The following is a 20,846-nucleotide window of genomic DNA, read 5'->3' on the forward strand; positions in this document are numbered from 1 at the left end:
GTGGTCTTACATTTACACAGACAAATATATAAGTTCATGAGATCAAATCTGTCAGAGTTCGTTAACCCTTCATTGACCATCCTGTCGTTGCCTACAGGATTTGGCATGCATACCTCTCATTACCGTAACTCCTAGACCATTTGTGATATCTAGAAAATAAAAAAAAACTATGGACTGGTGATCTGTCTAGGGTGTGACCCCGCCTTTCTTAGCTGAGATTCAGCTGAGATTGGCACAGCACCCAGCGTGACCCTCATGTGGAGTGTTAGAAGACGAATGGATGGATAACAGAAAGCAGAGAAATTGAGCTTTGCACCCATATACTTGTCATTTGAACCCATATACTTGTCATTTAGGCAGCCTGTGGCCAAGTGGAAAGGGAACTTGGCTTGTAACCGGAAGGTTGCCGGTTCAAGTCTCCTCCTAATTCTAGGATGGGTCAAAATGCAGAGAATAATTTCCCTAAGGGGATTAATAAAGTATCTAAAATTAAATTACAAGGATAAACGGTTGGATAACTGCCTTGATTGTTGTAAGAGGGTTAAAATGAAACATGTAGAAATGGACAGTAAACAAACACTAAATTCAAAATGGCTGACTTCCTCCTGGGGTAGGTAATGGCACCAAAAGGCATTTTTGGATGGCTTTTTTGTGTGTGTATTTATTCTAATTGTTTTCGTAACAAAGGAATAGATACATATTAACAGTAGTTGGTGGTGCAGTGCAGAACAGTACAGGCTACTTGACAGAGGATTTTAACATGCAGTAGCAGGACATAAGACAAAAATATGGCACAGCGACAGAAAAGCACAAGTTCAGTTAGACATTAAATTGAGAAAAGGTTGCCAGGTTTTAGAGAAACATTCCTCTTTAGCAGACATAGTGTACCTGATTTTCTCCAAATACATTCTCCAAAATACATTTCCCAGCTCTCTCAACCACATTTCAAAATGTAGGAGACCTTTCAGATGTCAAAGATTGTAAGATTAACTATCTGGCTAATAGTGTTGAAAGGGAAATAGCCTTGGCTTCACAACTACTCTTCACACTATCTGGATTGGCCACCCCGAACAATACAGTGCATGGGTCTGGGTTACATGGATGATTAAAGGCCTTAGTGAAAAACTCAAATAAGGAACCACAGAATGATTGTAGCTTATGACATGACAAAAATAAGTGGGATAATGTTCCCTCTTCACTTCGACACTTAATACATTGGGATGACACATCCGGGAATATTTTCTGCAATCTAGAGGGAGAATAGTGTAGTCTATGCGCCACCTTGAATTGTATCAGTTTATGTCTTGTGTAACCCTCACAGGTTTACTGAAGTGTAATCCTTTACTCCGCCAGAGGGTGGCGTATAGACCCCTGGGAATTTTCAATGAGCACTCACCTTTTCCTTTCTTCCGGTGGAGACATTGCCAGAGAGCATTAAGGACTGGTATGGAAATATCCTCTGAGGGATAGAAATTCATAAAACCTTGTACCAACTAGTAAAATATTGTCTGTCCATTAGGTTGGAAGCTGTGAGAGAGATAGAGACGAGCCGCACAAATTTGCGAGCTCCTCAAGATAGCTCCGGTAAGGATGCTAATGCTAACCCGAGCATTATGCTAACTATGCTCCATTATGTTATGAAACACTGTTCTTTTAAAACCAATCGGAGTTGTGACCTTAATACATAGTGCTCGATATCACATAGACACAGATTCAGATTGTTTTATGTTGTTAGAAATGTTTATAAAAGATCGCTAATCGCGTTAGCCGCGGGCTAATTGCGCTAACCACATGCTAATCGCTAGCATTTAAATGTGAGTTGTTTTGATTTTTGTAGGAAATGTTGGTAGCACTCACACTGCCAAAGGTGCCTTTATGGTTTGTTTTGTTGACTTAAAACCATTTAGTAGTAATTTAATAGTTCATATTAATAGTATTCACCCTCTTTCTTGTCATATTGTAAGATAATGGTGATTGAGTTCTTTTAATTGCTGATATACATGTTCAATGTGGACATGAGAGACAGAAGTTCATCTTAACTGTTAAAAATAATTCATATTTTTAAATGGTTGATTAAAATGTGATGTTTAAAATGTTATTAAGATGCATAAATAGATTTAAAGGGTTTAGAAACATAAATATCTGGTTTCAGAACTTTCATGATTTTATTGGATGATGGGAAGATGGGAAGTACATGATCGATTTATTGATTGTTTATCAGAACCGACCTATTTTATGTGGTGTGTCTATTCATGTATATAATGATGAGAGTCTTTATATCCTTTGCAAATGGTTGTTAATTGATTTGATGGAGATGAGTTGTTTGGATTTCAATAGAAATGAGACAATGGCAACTAATGCATTCTGTACTGTATGCATAGATTGTTTTTTTTTGGATGAGAGAGAGAGATCATCTGAACCTGACCCTGATGGTCAGTGGCGAGCTAACCACAGAACTCAACAACGAACAGACCAAGAGCCTAGTGTGGCCAGCTGTGGCATCTTGGGACCTTCATCATTCCGCTCCTTCACCTGAGATACAGATAAGATCATACATAAACCTACCCGGGCAGTAGAAAAAGAACATTCATACTCCAAGAAACACACACAAACATCAAGATCTTCCATGAACTCCAAAGGCAGCAATTTTTTCCTTTTTTTTTTCTTCCCATTATTGTGCGCCTGTGCACTTAGGAAGCCGGCTTAGATAGGCCGGGAGTGTAAAATATTGTTAACAATTTTGTACAGTACATATTTCAAACAGGGCCACACAGTGGTGTAGTGGTTAGCACTCTCGCCTTGCAGCGAGAAGACCCAGCTTCGAGCCCCGGTTGGAACAAGGGCCTTTCTGCATGGAGTTTGCATGTTCTCCCCGTTTGTGCGTGGATTCTCTCCGGGTTCTCCGGCTTCCTTCCACAGTCCAAAAACATGCAATGTGGGGAATTAGGTAAATTGGACACTCTAAATTGACCATAGGAGTGAGTGTGAGAGTGAATGGTTGTTTGTGTGTGGCCCTGCGATGGACTGGCGAACTGTCCAGGTAGTACCCCGCCTATTGCCTGATGTAGCTGAGATTGGCACAGCACCCCCCCTGGTGGAGGATAAAGTGGTAGATGATGACTGACTGACATATTTCAAACTTACCTGTTTTGTGATGTGTGTTCACTGCTGACCTTTTACAATTTTAGGCTCCATAGTCGTGCCTAGAGCTTCCGATAATAACCTAGCTTTAATTTGAAGTTGACTAAATTAGTTGTACTCACTTCAAGACACTGGTTACACTTGCATTGATTGAGCTATTATGGATGTTCTTAATACAATTCTCCCACATCTCATCTGAGATTTCTCTATCCAATCCTCTCCCCCAAGCCTCTTTGAATGGGTCTGACACTGTGTCATTCAAATTCTGTATGATTCCATAGTGTTTAGATATAGCCCCTCTCGTATATGGCTTGATTTGAAAAAAACTGTCTAATGCTCCTCTCCGGGAACCATCACCTTACCGTGGTGGAGAGGTTTGAGTGCCCCTGTGATTCTGAGAGCTGTGTTGTCTGGAGCCTAGTGCTCCTGGTAGGGTCTCCCAAGGCAAATTGGTCTCAGCGGAGGGGCCTGATGAAGAATGGTTCAAAGACCTCATGAAAAAACAACAGAGGAAGAGAGTGACCCTGCCCGGAGGAAGCCCGGGGCCCCCGCCTGGAGCCAGGCCCAGACGGAGGGCCCGTGAGCGAACGCCTGGTGGCCGGGTCTACCACGGGGCCCGGCCGGGCACAGCCCGAACAAGTCCCGTGGCCTCTTCATCGTCCTCCGGAGATCGACTGGGGTCGGGTGCGCTGCCACATGGGTGGCGGTGAAGGTCGGGGATCTCGACGTACTGGACCTGGGCGGCAGAAGCTGGTTCTGGGGACATGGAACGTCACCTCGCTGTGGGGGAAAGAGCCGGAGCTTGTGCGGGAGATGTAGCGCTACCAATTAGATCTGGTGGGGCTTACCTCCACGCAGAGCCTTGGCTCTGGAACCACACTCCTGGATAGGGGTTGGAAGTTATTCTTCTCTGGAGTTGCCCAGGGTGTAAGGCGCCGGGCGGGTGTGGGGATACTCACAAGCCCCCGGCTGAGCGCCGCTGTGTTGGAGTTTACCCCGGTGGACGAGAGGGTCGCCTCCCTGCGCCTTAGGGTTGCGGGGGGGAAAGGCCTGACTGCTGTTTGTGCTTATGCACCGAACAGCAGCTCGGAGTACCCGGCCTTCTTGGAGGCCCTAGATGGAGTTCTGCAAGGGGCTCCGTCGGGGGACTCCATAGTTCTGCTGGGAGATTTCAACGCGCACGTGGGCAGCGATGGGGAAACCTGGAGAGGCGTGATTGGGAAGAACGGCCTACCTGATCTAAATCAGAGTGGTCGTTTGTTATTGGATTTCTGTGCAAGTCATGGACTATCCATAACAAACACCATGTTCGAGCATAAGGACGCTCATAAGTGTACTTGGTACCAGAGTGTCCTTGGCCGAAGGTCGATGATCGATTTTGTGATCGTTTCATCTGATCTAAGGCCGCATGTTCTGGACACTCGGGTGAAGAGAGGGGCAGAGCTGTCAACTGATCACCATCTGGTGGTGAGTTGGGTCAGAGGATGGGGGAGGACTCTGGATAGACCTGGTAAACCCAAACGTGTAGTGCGGATGAACTGGGAACGTCTGGAGGATGCCCCTGTCCGAGAGGCCTTCAACTCTCACCTCCGGCGGAGCTTTTCCTGTATCCCTGTGGAGGCTGGGGACATTGAACCTGAATGGGCAGTGTTCAAAGACTCTATTGTGAAAGCTGTAGTGGAGAGCTGTGGCTCCAGGGATTTAGGTGCCTCAAGGGGCGGTAACCCTCGAACATCGTGGTGGACACCGGTGGTCAGGGAAGCTGTCCGACTGAAGAAGGAGTGTTTCCGGGATATGTTATCCCGGAGGACTCGTGAGGCAGTTGCAAGGTATCGACAGGCCCGAAGGGCGGCAGCCTCTGCTGTGGCAGACGCAAAGCAGCGGGTATGGGAGAAGTTCGGAGAGGACATGGAGAAGGACTATCGGTCGGCACCAAGGCGTTTCTGGAAAACCATTCGGGGCCTCAGGAGGGGAAAGCGGGGGACCATCCAAGCTGTGTACAGTAAGGATGGGACACTGTTGACCTCGACTGAGGAGGTAACCGGACGGTGGAAGGAACACTTTGAGGAACTCCTGAATCCGACATCTGCACCCTCTGTGGTGGAGGCAGAGAGGGAGGCTGATGGGGGATCATCGTCAATCTCCCTGAGGGAGGTCACTGAGGTGGTTAAACAACTCCGCAGTGGCAAGGCCCCAGGGGTTGATGAGATCCGTCCAGAAATGCTGAAGGCTCTGGGTGTGGAGGGGCTGTCTTGGATGACACGTCTCTTCAACATTGCGTGGAGGTCGGGGTCAGTGCCGAAGGAGTGGCAAACTGGGGTGGTGGCCCCCCTTTTCAAAAAGGGGGACCTGAGAGTGTGTGCCAATTACCGGGGCATCACACTTCTCAGCCTCCCTGGTAAGGTTTACTCCAAGGTACTGGAAAGGAGGGTTGACCGGTAGTCGAACCTCGGATTCAAGAGGAACAATGCGGATTCCGTCCTGGTCGTGGAACAACGGACCAGCTCTTTACTCTTGCAGGGATCCTGGAGGGGGCCTGGGAGTACGCCCATCCAGTCTTCATGTGTTTTGTGGACCTGGAGAAGGCGTATGATCGGGTTCCCAGGGAGATACTGTGGGAGGTGCTGCGGGAGTATGGGGTGAGGGGGGCACTACTTAGGGCCATCCAATCCCTATACGCCCAAAGTATGAGCTGTGTCAGGGTTCTCGGCACTAAATCAGGCCTGTTTCCTGTGGGTGTTGGCCTTCGCCAGGGCTGCGCTTTATCACCAATCCTGTTTGTGATTTTCATGGACAGGATATCGAGGCGTAGTCGTGGGGGAGAGGGGTTGTGGTTTGGCGGGCTTGAGATCACGTCGCTGCTTTTTGCAGATGATGTGGTCCTCATGGCTTCGTCGGCCTGCGACCTTCAGCGCTCACTGGATCGGTTTGTGGCCGAGTGTGAAGCGGTCGGGATGAGGATCAGCACCTCTAAGTCTGAGGCCATGGCTCTTAGCAGGAAACCGGTGGATTGCCTTCTCCGGGTAGGGAATGACTCCTTGCCCCAGGTGAAGGAGTTCAAGTATCTCGGGGTCTTGTTCACGAGTGAGGGGACGAGGGAGCCGGAGATGGGCCGGAGAATCGGAGCGGCTGGTGCGGTACTGCATTCGCTTTACCGCACAGTTGTGACGAAAAGGGAGCTGAGCCGGAAGGCAAAGCTCTCGATCTACCGGTCAGTCTTCGTTCCTATCCTCACCTATGGTCATGAAGGTTGGGTCATGACCGAAAGAACGAGATCGCGGGTACAAGCGGCCGAAATGGGATTCCTCAGGAGAGTGGCTGGCTTTTCCCTTAGAGATAGGGTGAGAAGCTCGGTCATCCGGGGGGAGCTTGGAGTAGAACCGCTGCTCCTTCACGTTGAAAGGAGCCAGTTGAGGTGGTTCGGGCATCTGGTGAGGATGCCTCCTGGGCGCCTCCCAAGGGAGGTATATCAGGCACGTCCAGCTGGGAGGCCTCGGGGTAGACCTAGGACAAGGTGGAGAGATTACATCTCCACTCTGGCCTGGGAACGCCTCGGGATCCATCAGTCGGAGCTGGTCAATGCGGCTCAGGAAAAGGAAGTTTGGGGTCCCTTGCTGAAACTGCTGCCCCCGCGACCCGGCCCCGGATAAGCGGAGGATGATGATGATGATGATGATGATGTCTAATGCTACATCCTGAGGTTTACATTCATATTGTGGAACACAAGTTCTCACAAAGTGTCAACTGTAGGAAACGAAAAAAAATGGGAAGCTGGTAGCTGGAATGCCCACTGTAACTGCTGAAAGGAAGCCAAATGACCTTGATATAAACATTTCTCAAAGTGATAATGCCCTTCTCTCTCCAGTTTGAGAAAACTACATCCAGTGCAGGTACAAATGCATGGTTACAGCAAATAGAATCCAAATAAACTTTCGGGGTTTTCAGAGTTGTTGTTACCTGCTTCCATATCTTCAAAGAATTATAAATTATCGGGTTATCATTATACACGTGCTTCTTAATCTTTACTGGGCTATTAATGAGTGCTGGTAGAGAGGTGCGTTGACAGGAGAGGTGTTCAATTTGTAACCCTGCAGACATCTCCAGGTTAATGCCTGCAGTAGCTGACTCAACTTCCTTGTGACTATAATACCCAGACTTGTGAACTTATCTGATACAATTCTAAATGGAGTTGTCTTGAGGAATGTCCTATCTACTAAATTTGACAAAGGCATCAGTTCACTTTTCCCCCAATTTATCTTGTATCCTGAAAATGAGCAAAATTAAGAGATATAGAGGCTTTAGGGTCTGAAATAAATAATATAACATCATCAGCGTAGGCCGAAATCTTATGTTGAATTCCCAGATGTGTTATAGGGAGTATTTCAGGGCTAGAGCGTATGTAGGAGGCTAAAGGTTCCAGAGCAAGATCAAAGATAAATGGATCCCCTTGTTTGGATGGCTTTTGGGTCAGATTTGACAAATATCAGTCAAGTAACAGCAATCTTGTGTGTCCTGGCAAAGGACTGAGATTTACTGCCCTGCCATTTGCTGGAAATGTTCAATCAGGTATCAGGTCAACACACAGAGAGAAGTACTGTAGCAAAGGCCCCAAAGCTAATACAATGAGTAAATGTATACCCAGACTTGTTTGTTTATTACAGCCACCTGCTGGTAGCACATTGTTATATCATGTAGTTGAGAGAATCAGGTACATGCTAGTTTTGATAATAACTTATAATTTGATACCCAGAGTGGTCTGGGTGTGATTGACAAAGTGAGTATTCTTACCTCTACTATTTTTCATTTATGTTCATGTACCAGTTGTGGGGTTTTAATGAGAAGGAGCGACGGTATAATCATGTTAATAGCAGAAGTAACCTCATTACAATGCATGAGAATGTCACCTAGTGTTTCTTAAGAGCTGATATTTTCAGTTTTAAGGTTTAATAATATTACATTATGTTTAGTCTAGATATTTTATTATGTTTTTCTTGCTTCTTAGAAAACCACATTACCACAGTTGATAACTGGATTATGCCTGTATGTGAAGGCAAAGGAGAAAATAAATGTTCCAACTGTAGCCATCTCTCATCTCATCATCTTTCTACTCTGGGTTTATTGGCCTTAAATAGTGTTCTGGCTGACACACCAATGTGAATCTGGTGATAAACACAGAATCAGTGATCAGAGTTAGATACCAGCAAACTCTGCACAGCATATGATGGTCCTTCGAGTCAGATCATTGGATTTAGATCAGAGATGTCAGAATATCCAGATTTACTTGGTGTATGACCCAGACAATAGATCCACCCACCTGTATGCTGTGCCGATTATGAGGTTGATCACTTGGGGTCCATCACTCGCCGAGAGGAAGTAGAGACTACCTAACCGGACGGTACGGCCAGGAAGATCTCTCTCACCTCCTCCCATGAGTCTCCCTCACTAATAATTGGCCTGTGCCGCCACCATGACCAGAGCCAGAGGCAGAAGAGTTGGTGCTTCATGACCAACCACTGTCTCATAACAGGGCAATGTATGATGTTCAAAGGAAGAGGCCGTTTCTGTACCCACAACCAGGTTGTTACCAGGTATGCCACAAGCTCCAAACTCAGCACAAGCTCTCAGTCCTGATACAGGGCCATGGGATGACATTGAGCATATCCCTGGCTCCCAGCCAGTGTGGAGCTATGGTTGGCTCAAGACAAAACAGATGCCCAAGAAGTTACCCTGGGGTTAAGCTGGCTCTACCACACCGATTTCCTCAGTTACAAGCATTATGGGATAAGGATTATGGCGCAATATATACAAGATGCTAACAAGTCAGTATGACCCCTTGGGTTTCATTCTACCCTATACCACCAGAGCCAAAACACTCTTAGGCACCTTTGGGACAAGCACTGAGGAAGGGATGACCCACTTTTGCCTCAGGAGCTTCTGCAGCAGTGAAAAGCCTAGAAGGACTAAAAATCCTACTGCAGGTCACCCTGCCCTTAGCATATTTGTCAAAGGGGGTGGAAATAAACAGTCTGCACAGAGAGGTGCACATCTTTTGTAATGCCTCTGAGGAAGCTTATGACTCCGTAGCATACCTCCGAACCACGAACAAACATGGTAGCATATGTTTCCTTCCTAACGCCCACTACAGAGTTCCTCCCAAACAGGTCTACTCAATGCCTTGACTGGAACTCTATGCTTCACTTACTGGTGCGCAACTTTCACAGATGCTGAAGAGGGAGCTGACCATCACCACTTATTAGATAATACTATGCAGATGTAAAGTTTGTTGTCGGCACCCGAGATGTGACCAAGGTGCTGACCGGTGGCTAACCTTGTGTTAACAACATATACAGTGTATTTTCGTGCGAGTAATGCAAGGAAACCTAGTCCCAGGACTCCAGCTGTCCACCAGTGCGGAAGCAGGTGGACATGAGATGCAAGCAGTGTCAATTGGAGTAGCTGTACGGATCTGAGCGCAGTGCTTCCACTCTGCAGCACATCTGTTCTGCAACCAGTGTATTTTGGGGGTTATACTACAAAAAACATTTTCTGTCTCTATTCTCCCTGTGTGTGCGTGCGACGTGATCACATGTCTTTGTATTGTTGAAGAGCAGTTTTGTACTTAAAAGGGTGTTGTTTGACTAAATAAATGGGTTGGGGTTAGGGTTAGATCATTGACTTTTAACATCTGTATATTACCATTGTGTTGACTTAACATTAGGCCAATTTCAAGTTTATAAGTGTGTATCTTTAATTTGATGTTACAATTTCATCTACAAATTAAGTATGATTTAAATCAGTTCCATATTTCCCATTCTTTAGACAGTTTAGACAGAAAGACTAAAGATCCTACTGCAGGTCACCCTGCCCCTGGCATATTTGTCAAAGGGGGTGGACATAAACGGTCTGCACAGAGGTGCACATATTTTGTAATGCCTCTGAGGAAGCTTATGACTCCGTAGCATACCTCCGAACCACAAACAAACATGGTAACATACAGTGTAATTGGCTAATACAATGGGACAATTTCAAGTTTATAATTGTGTATCTTTAATTTGATGTTACAGTTTCATCTACAAATTAAGTATGATTTAAATCAGTTCCATATTTCCCATTTTTTAGACAGTTGGAGGTGTTAGCTGTTTTGTCAGATGATTTTGGGACCAGTCAGTACCAGTCATGTCACTCCTCAACAGCATACAAAAGTGAAGGGAGTGGAAACATTTACAGTGAGTGAGCTCACATGACATACTCTGTCTCTGTATTGTTCTGCCTATAGTTGAAATAATTCCCTCTAATATGTATTGAATGTAAACTGCGGCTGAACCCCAGTATGCTACTGTTCATCAATTCATGCAAGTTATGGTGTATGTGTTTTTTTGTTTTTTTTCGGTCTTGGTCTCAGTCTTGTCTAGTCAAAGTCTTGGTCTTGTCTTGTCTTGTCTTTGGTCTTTTCTTGTCTTGTCTTGTCTTGTCTTTACTACAAGTCTAACACACATACACAAGCATTCACAAATACATTTTAGGCCCTGCCCATACAGCTTAATGTTCTGCCCTGATAGGTGGTATGCAAGAATAACTAATATCACAAGTCAATATAATGGTTATCGTAGTGAAGGAACCAAACTCAGAAAAGTGAAGAACCAGAGCAAAGTCATGAGGGTATTTTTGGACAACAACTTGCTCTTACCACTGTTGTTCTGCTTTTCCTCTGCTGTGTCCTCCTCTCTTTTTTCCTCCTCTTGCCAGTCACGGGGAAAATTTCATCTAAATGAGATGCACCAGACGGGAGATGTGATTCTCGGTGGACTTTTTGAAAATAACCTATTCTCTGCTGATCCTGATCTCTCTTTTATTTTCGAGCCACATCAGTCTAACTGCTATGGGTGAGTATGTAAGAGAAACAGAAAAATTAAGAAGCTGAGAGAAATTATGCCACTAAGTTTGACAATGTTCTGATTATCTTGTTATTACTATGAAAACATTACATCACTCTGACCTTATTAAAGCATTTACATTTTATTGTGGGTGAAGATAATGATAAATAATAAATTGCAGTATCTGTAGCTTTGCTCATTTACTGTATAATACATTTTGAATAGTAAACACTTGTATTTTATATCAGTTTTAATGTTATAGGATACAGACATGCTCAGACCATGGCCTTTGCTATTGATGAGATCAACAGAAACTCCAACCTGCTGCCTAATGTGACTCTGGGATACAGTCTGTATGATCACTGCAACCAACTACGAATAGGATTTCGTGCAGCACTGACCTTAGTCAGTGGTCAAGAAGAGCAAGTTACATTAGAGGAAAACTGTGTAGGAACTCCTCCAGTCCTAGGGATTGTGGGTGATTCTTCCTCCACACGTTCTATTGCCATATCCACATTGTTAGGTTTGTACAGAGTGCCTCTGGTAAGTTGATCTGCCTCTGAAGTCAATCATTGCTTAAAATGATTAGCATTTTATTTAACTGCAAATTTAAATGAAGTTGTAAAGATGCAAGTGACTATGACTGATATTAGAATACAAGATTTAATATTTTTTGCAGGTGAGTTATTATGCCACATGTTCCTGCCTGAGTGACAGACAAAAGTTCCCATCTTTCTTCAGGACGATCCCGAGTGATGCTTTTCAGGTGAAAATCTGTCTGCAAAAAAATTGAAAAAAATGAATCACTAGCCATGTTGTCTCATTTTCAGAGTTGTGTTAAATATTCAACACTTAAAGACTTGATTAAACATTAGTCTTTGATGAACCTGTTTAGCAGGATTTCTAGTGAAAGGTGATTCCAGTCTATGCACTAATGCTCTGTGTCTCTGCTCTGTGTCCACATAGGTGAATGCTATGATTCAGATTCTAAAACACTTTGGTTGGACTTGGGCAGGTCTGCTCATCAGTGATGATGATTATGGAGTCCACGCTGCCAGATCCTTTCACTCTGATCTGGGCCCAGCTGGTGGAGGTTGTCTAGCTTACACAGAAATTTTGCCCTGGGCTGAAGACTCTGCTGAACTAAGGAGAATAGTGGATTTGATGATAACATCTAAAGCTCAAGTTGTGATCGTATTTGCACAAGAAATTCACATAATTAACATCATGAAAGAGGTCAGTCCTGAAAAAAGTTACGTGACCAAAACCTTTTAGCCTGTAAAAATAGAATTGATGTTACAACTGTAATTTGTACTGTAGTTTTAAAGCAAGTTTGCTCACGAGAACATAATGAATTTTGCATGTTACACTCTGTTACACATGTGTTCATGACTTGGAAACTTACATACACTTCCTCATAAGAAAGTATAAATGTATATACTTCATTCAATGACATAACATACCTGTAACTTTTTTTTAGAATGCTGCTAAGTTTTTGGAGTAAGATTGCTTGGGAGAACAAATAGAATGTCCCTTGTTATACTGTGTGTGTAAGGGTTTGTTTTTGACATCAACTGAGGGAACTATAACATGTTTTACTGGTATAATAGTATGAATTTATATATTTATAATGCAATGCACAGGTGGTGAGGCAGAATGTGACAGGCCTGCAGTGGATGGCCAGTGAGGCCTGGTCATCAGCTGCTGTGCTCCAGACTCCTCACCTCATGCCATACCTGGGTGGAACACTGGGCATCTCCATTCGTCGAGGAGAAATACCAGGGTTCCAGGACTTCATGTTACAAATACGTCCTGACCTACATCACAACAACACAAATGGAAAAAGTGTGGTGAGTCTTTCCCCTTGATTCGGTACCTGTGACATTAATATCCTGGCATTAATTAAGAAATGTATTTACTCTCAGGTGAATCAGTTTTGGGAACACACATTTCAGTGTAGATTTGCACCACCTCCAGCAGGTTGGGTGGAAGCTGGAGGAGAATTATGCACTGGACAGGAAGTTCTAGAGAATGTGGAGACTGAGCTCCTCGATGTTTCAGACCTCAGGTCAGAGTATAATGTGTATAAGGCTGTGTACGCTCTGGCATATGCTCTTGATGACATGCTGCAGTGTGAGCCAGGGAGAGGACCTTTCAGCAACAACACCTGTGCTCATTTACAAAGACTGGAGCCATGGCAGGTGTGATATCAGTTGACACTCGACTCTTAATTTTGTATATTTATATGGGCCATTCTACCGAATTCGTGCAAATTGCTGTCCCACATTAAAAAAACTATTTAACAAAACAATTAAGAATTCAGACCTTCAATATTTACTAAGATTATGTTATGATCTAGTTAAACACAAGACAGTAACTAGATAGTAATTAAGCTAAATATATACAAAATCATCATTTATGCTACCTTCCTAGGTACTTTCTATTGGGAAGTAGTTGTCCCAATCTCTAAGCCCTAAATTTCAATCCATGAAAATAATACTTAAAATAATTTTGTCATTTTTTCCAATGGTGTATTTTAAAATATATATTTGGTTTATTTTAAACAGAATGTAAAACATTTAGATTCATTTTGAAGTTTTTTTTTAAATTACAAAACATGCTTTAAAAAATGCTGTCCCACACTTTCATGTCACAACCGTAACACGAGTTGTTTTACCACATGGGTGGAGCCTGGTTTTAGTCACACCCCAGAATTTCTGACCAAGAAGTGACACTGCATCCCTGTCCCTCATGGCTGCATGGTGAGATATTACCTCTCATCATTTTTAAGTAAATGGGTTCAAAAGTCTGAAAATCAGTATGTTACATTAATAATTGTCACAACCGTACACATATTATGTATGTATGTATTAGTATTTATAAGTAAATACACTTTTGGGGGCTCAAAACAAAATATCATGTTTTGTTGTGTGTACAACTGTTCAAACATCTGTTCCTAGCCATTTACTTGTTAGCATATTTGAGTTATGCTAGGAATTAGCTAAAAATGTCACAACCGTAACAGTCACAACCGTAACGAATAGTAACGTTACAGTTGTGACATAATCATTATGGTAGTGACAACATGTAATGTTCCACATATTTAAGGACATTTTTCATCATTATTATTACATTATACTCTTAAAACATAATAATTATAATAATAATAATAATAATAATATTGTTATTATATTTGATTTGTAAAGCACATTTCCTTCTTAAGAATCTCAGAGTGCTAAATAATGTATGATATGATAAGGAAAGAAGGAAAGAGAACGAAACAAGAAAGTAAAGAAAGGAGGAAAGATCAAATCTATCAGTGATTTATCTGACAGGGAGCAAAGGAAGGTCAGAAGATCTTGGCAAAAAAGACAGCAACATCACAGGCTATTGGTGAAAAGTCAAAGAGAGATGGAGAGATTGTGCACAACTTCCACGCCACCTCCCACACCCTCTGCCACGCCTTCTGCCACGCCTTCTGCCACGCCTTCTCCCATGCCGCCTCACCTTCCACGCACTTCTAGTGACTGTTACTCCTCGCACTTCTAGTGAGACTGTTACTCCACGCACTTCTAGTGAGACTAATAAGAGACGTTCTGGAATGCGTGACCACAGAAAAATAAACTTGAATGGAAGAAAGAAAAATATAGAAAACGGTGCCATAGATTGTGCGTGAGGCCAGAGAAGTCAAAATGTTCCCCAAGAACAAAAACTCAGAAGGAAGTATGGAAGCACAGAGTTCCTGTTCAAATCAGAAAGACCCTTCTTTTTCATAACACACTCATGCACAATTTGCAGAAAAAAATACAAGTCTGCCAATTATAAAGAGAAACATGGATTAAGAAGCGCACTGACAAGCAGGTTGCTCAGAAAATACAATCTTGTTTCTATGCTCAGAGAAACACTAGGCAGCTCCCACAGGCAGCTCTCAACACGACTGCAGACAACCCACATCTAAAGTTCACCTATCAGAGACATAACATTTGTGTTTGTAAAATTCACATTAAAAGGCAGGTTATGAGTTAATATTAAGCAATAAGGTTGAGGGGATATAATACAACCTTGCAAACAAAATAGTGTGGTCACGACCAAAACAGTGCAGTCACTACTGTAACAGTGCGGTCACTATCGTAACACTGAATGTTTTGTAAAATAAAATAAGAATTGAGTCATTAAATAACATTTTATGATAACTATTGGTTGAATGTACATTCAATGTAATAACTAATGAACTCTGAGATCTCTATGATCAGTGTAATTCATTTTACAAAAAAGATTGCATTTAAATTTTGATGAGTCTTAGAAAATAAACTTTGAAATTTGTTTAAAAAATAATTTTAATTGATTTAGTTGTAAAACCCTTCATAATAAATTACTAAAATTATTCTTTAGAGGGTGTACGGACACACAATATTAACAGATTAATATAATGGTTTTTATTGCAGTGTGTTGCTGTGTTACGGTAGTGACACATTTCAGGAGCGGAAAAACATTTCAAGAACAGGCAGACATTAATATATGAAATTTGACTGCGCCTTTACTAGATATGTACCATAGAAATATGGTACAATATATGTATGGTAAAGGTTTTTGGAAAACAACTTTTGAAAATGTGTTTCCAACTCTGGACTTTGCACGAATTCGGTAGAATGGCCCATATATAAATGTACGAAATATATATTTTTATTTTGGAAGAGCTGACAGAACAATAAAGATATGATAGATAAATTAAACCTGTCACTTTCCCTTAAGTGACATTGGATTTTAATCAGTTGAAAGAGTAAGTGAAATATGGTATGTGATAGTTTGATTTTTAATTCTAGGTACTGCTGAACGTACAACATATAATAGAACAAATAGAAGGTATTCTATCTGTCTCTTTTATTATATTTGCATGCCTCTGTGCTAGTGAAAGATACAAGCTATTACAGGCTTTCAAATTTACAGTTCATCCATATATTCTAGAGTGTTGGTTGGCTGCACATTTTTGTCCAAACCTTAATGAGCCCTAAAAAATACTGAGCAAAAGAGACCTGGCTGAAGCATACTCGTTATATGTGGTTATGACAGATGACAGAATTATAGATCTTCTAATATCTAAATCTGTCTTTCCCATTCTTGTATGATATATTTGGGGAATTATTTCAATCTGGGTACAAAGGCTAACTTTAAGTCACAATTAACGTCCTTTTAAGTCGATATTCGCATGAGGAAATTGTTTCACGGTTGTTCAGCTGAAGCAAGCAACCACTGGGCACTAATTACAGTTTTCTTTCTGGTTTTTCTTCTATGTCTAATTCTAATATCAAAGCTTGTGTATTATTTGGAAAAAGTCAACTTCACCATGACATTTGGTGATCGAGTGTCATTTGATGAGAATGGTGATGCCTTACCAATATATGACATCATGAACTGGGTGTGGCTCCCTGATGGAAAAACTAAAGTTCAGAGAGTGGGTGAGGTTAAGAGGTCAGCTTTCAAAGGTGGAGAAGTCACACTGGATGAAGACAAAATCTTCTGGAACTTTGAATCCAAACAGGTTACTTCTTAATTTTACTACTATCTCTTTGCCCAACTTATTGGGTTGAATTCTTACTTTTCCTCTGTGACTCTGCATTAGATTGCTGTAATACATTTTCAATGAATGTTGTCACCCAACCTAGTCTATGGTGGTACAGGCAAACCCCATGTGAACATACATGTGCAACCCTACATTTTGTGACTATTGACCGTACTCAGCAAATGCTCATAAATTGCATCCACAATCCTTTCCATTACAGATGATGGTATACACTTGTTTTGGTTGAAGGGTCAACAAAAGTTATGGTAAACATGAACCGCTTGTTTGAGGTTGTGTGGGGACACCTGTACAACCCATCATTCAAAGACTGCAAGGATATAAAACCTTTTTTTTTTAAATTGCATGTACATGCAAACAGACATGAGCAGCAACTCTGCAGAAAAGTATGAAAAAGTAAGATATGATAACATATTGATCTTTCTCCACACAGCCTCCTCGGTCAGTGTGCAGTGAGAGCTGTCCTCCAGGTACCCGCATGGCCAGAAAGAAGGGGGAACCTGAGTGTTGTTTTGACTGTGTCCCTTGTTCTGAGGGGAAGATAAGCAATATGACTGGTGAGTGTAAACTTTTAAACACCACAGTTCAGAGATGTCGAGGCAGATGTTCTTACACTCAATCTATAATCTAGGTGTTAAGTCCTGTTTAACAGGTTTTTGGTTTTTTTTTTGCTCTCCACTATTGCCAAGTGCAATAGTCAGTCAAGTCTTGACATTACCATGTAAAAGTGTCTTCAGACGATGCATGTTATGAATTGGCAGTATACAGATAAAATTGAATTGAATTGACTTGTATAAACTTGTATCTCATTACTCTTTTCTCAGACTCCATGGAATGCACCAGTTGTCCAGAAGATTTCTGGTCCAGCCCCCAGCGTGACCACTGTGTTTCTAAGAAAATAGAGTTCCTCTCCTACCATGAGCCTCTGGGTATCTGCTTGACAACAACCTCACTGTTAGGCACATGTATCTGTGTTGTTGTTCTGGGCATCTTCATCCATCATCACAGCACACCTATAGTTCGTGCCAACAATTCAGAACTCAGTTTTCTTCTCTTGGTGTCGCTCAAATTGTGTTTCTTGTGTTCATTGCTCTTCATTGGACGACCTAGATTATGGACTTGCCAACTAAGACATGCAGCATTTGGCATCAGCTTTGTGCTTTGTGTCTCATGTATCCTGGTGAAAACCATGGTGGTTCTGGCTGTGTTCAGGGCCTCCAAACCAGGAGGTGAATCTAGTCTGAAGTGGTTTGGTGCTGTGCAGCAGAGAGGGACAGTTCTGGTTCTGACTTCTGTTCAAGCAGCAATCTGCACTGTCTGGCTTGTCTCTGCTTCACCAGTGCCTTATAAAAACACCCAGTATCACAGTGACAAGATAGTTTATGAGTGTATAATTGGTTCCACAGTTGGTTTTGCAGTTTTACTTGGTTATATTGGTTTCCTGGCCGTCCTCAGTTGTGTATTAGCTTTTTTAGCAAGGAATCTTCCAGACAGTTTCAATGAGGCCAAACTCATCACTTTCAGCATGCTGATCTTCTGTGCAGTGTGGGTGGCCTTTGTCCCTGCTTATATCAGCTCACCAGGCAAATATGCAGATGCAGTGGAGATATTTGCCATCCTGGCCTCCAGTTTTGGCATCTTGGTGGCACTGTTTGGACCTAAATGTTACATAATCCTGTTAAAACCAGAGAAAAACACAAAGAAGGCCATCATGGGTCGTGGCACCACAACATTTCAAAGTTAAAACTGCTATCTCTCTGGCTGCTCCACTCTCTATTTTAGAATTGACTCATATTTACCAGACAACAATGGAGGGAATAAAGATAATAAATAAGCCAATTACATTATTTATTCTGTTGTTTTTCTCGAACCGCTTATATGTTAATGGTCCATATTTAGTCATGCCATATTAAAATCAATTTATAGACATGAGAACGAGGACCAATTATGAACAAGTTACATGGCACGTCCTGTTTTGTGGCGAAATGGAAGCTAAATTCAAAATGGCTGACTTCCTGTTGGGTCAAGTTTTAATAGACATGTTCAGGGTCAGTCTTTTGTGTCACAAATGAAGTTTCTAGGTAATCGATCAATGTATGGCAAAATAGTAAGGAACTTCCTTTTCGTGGCGAATGGTCGAAATTCACCAGGATTTCCGTAGCCACACCCTTTTGAATCCACAAAATTTATCAATAACATTTTGTCTTTGATGTGATTAGATTACAAATGTTGGTACAAAAAAATGCACTCAGAAGATTTTCTTCATTTACGAAGCACGCAAATCGCCAAAATGAACACAATATTTCCACCAAGTTTCAGGAAATTTGGGAAATTCAGTGGAACTTAATTTGAGCTTTTTTTTATGTGCAAAGTTTCAAGAGTTTGTATGCACGCTATTCACCTCAAAAATGACCACAAGGTCTCGGAATAATAATAATAATATTTCATGACATATCAGAGTTTCATATAATACAATAATTCAGAAATGACACAAGTGAAGCACTAATTATATATAATGGTTGACCAGTAAAGTTCACTTACTTGAGTGAAGATTAGCAACATCCAGAAACTAGCTTTACACGTGTAGGGAATGAGAATACGTTTTTCTATCTTTGAATAAATGATAATTACAAAGATGGTTGCAAGCTCATCATTAAAATTTTGCTTACTACTGATTCCCTTTCAATAATGTAAAAATTAAGAATAGATGGCCAAACAATCACACATGTTCTGTAGAGGGGGAGTTCAATTGTTCCAAAGCGACTATTTAGATAGTTGAAAGGTGTGAAGATATTAGTCAATTGTAAGCAAAAACATTTATATGGAATAATTTACTCTCCCATTTCAGCCTTTTCACTCAGCTACAGTTTAAAATATTTTTGAGTTATATCTATTCATCTATTTATAGTCTTCAGCGTGTCCATTTACAAACATACTGATCTGAGAAATGAAATTGTGTAATTTAAAACTTGAAATACAAACAGTTGCACTGTGTAAACAAATGACAAAAGTGATATGTAATTGACACATGACGTTGCTGAGGACCTGCCCCTACTGCTAGTTATTCTGCTCTGATAGGTGATGTGCAAGAATAAACATTATCATGAGTCAATAAAATATAGTGTGTATAGTGTGATATAGTGAAAGGACTGAAGAGGAAAAGTCATGAGGATATTCTTGGACAGCAAGTTGCTCTTGCTAATGTTCTCCTGCTTTCACTCCACTCTGTCCTCTCTTTATTCCTCCTCTTGTCAGAATTAAATTGAATTTAAAAAGACTAAACCGACTCAACTGTAAACATAACAGTGGCTAATTGCCCATAATTACCTGAATGAAGGACATTATTTTTTAATAAGAATAAGGTAAACTGTGAACATTTTCAACTTCACATTCAGTAAGTCTGACAGTCTCAGCTTGTACTCAGATTCATTCTGTTTTCAAAGCACACATCTTTCTTTGTTAAATATGAATGTGAATCTCAAATTCTTAATACTGCTTTAATGTCAGCTTTATCTGCAAACAGCAGACCTGAAGGAGCTTGGTGGCTCCTCAGGCTCTGGCTTCTCACTTGCATTCTCCATACAAGGCTTGTCTGTGCTAACGTTAGAGGTTAAACTCCTCTTAAACTGAAGGCGGTTGCTTTAACTGCTTGACGAAAACATGCAAGAATGGACACAATGTGACATCTTCGGGGGGAACGAGGAAAGTTCCGCTCTGCATAAGCGTGATTACTGCTGAACATACATTTTTTTAAAGTATATATGTGTGTACCAAAAATTTGGTGTGTATTCGTCCCGAACGTCCTGTACTGAATGAGTCTTTGATGAACAAACAGGATTTCTAGTGAAAGATGATTCCAGCCTGTGCACTAATCCCTCTGCTCTGTGTCCACACAGGTGAATGCTATGATTCCGATTCTAAAACACTTTGGTTGGACTTGGGCAGGTCTACTCATCAGTGATGATGATTATGGAGTCCATGCTGCCCGATCCTGGGTCCAGCTAGTAGAGGTTGTCTGGCTTACACAGAGATTTTGCCCTGGGTTGACGACCCTGCTGAACTAAGGAGAATAGTGGATGTGATGAGGAAATCTACAGCTTGAGTGGTGATTGTGTTTGCACTCAAGAGTCATATGATGAACCTCATGAAATAGGTCAGTCCTTCGAGCCTTTGGAAAATAGATTTCCTTACTAATGAAATTACTAAGGGGTGGAGTGGCTCAGTGGTTAAGACCCTACCCTGTGTGTGAAAGA

General features: G+C 41.8%; 1 protein-coding gene and 1 long non-coding RNA gene across 2 annotated transcripts in view; both read left to right on the plus strand.

Moving 5' to 3' along the window:
* Nucleotides 1-18,671, plus strand: part of LOC131456149 (extracellular calcium-sensing receptor-like) — a 33,578-nt gene extending 14,907 nt beyond the window's left edge. The window contains exon 9 of the mRNA XM_058624209.1: nt 17,418-18,671. Within this exon, the coding sequence (XP_058480192.1) occupies nt 17,418-18,337 (920 nt within the window). The 3' untranslated portion in view covers nt 18,338-18,671. The remainder of the gene's footprint in view (nt 1-17,417) is intronic.
* On the plus strand, nt 1,380-11,343 carry LOC131456175 (uncharacterized). The gene is made up of 4 exons (XR_009239880.1): nt 1,380-1,444; nt 1,520-1,584; nt 10,888-11,024; nt 11,264-11,343. It is a non-coding gene; the product is annotated as an uncharacterized LOC131456175 (long non-coding RNA).
* Nucleotides 18,672-20,846: the final 2,175 nt, after the last annotated feature.

Source organism: Solea solea, chromosome 3 (assembly GCF_958295425.1).
Source record: "Solea solea chromosome 3, fSolSol10.1, whole genome shotgun sequence".
Taxonomy (NCBI): domain Eukaryota; kingdom Metazoa; phylum Chordata; class Actinopteri; order Pleuronectiformes; family Soleidae; genus Solea; species Solea solea.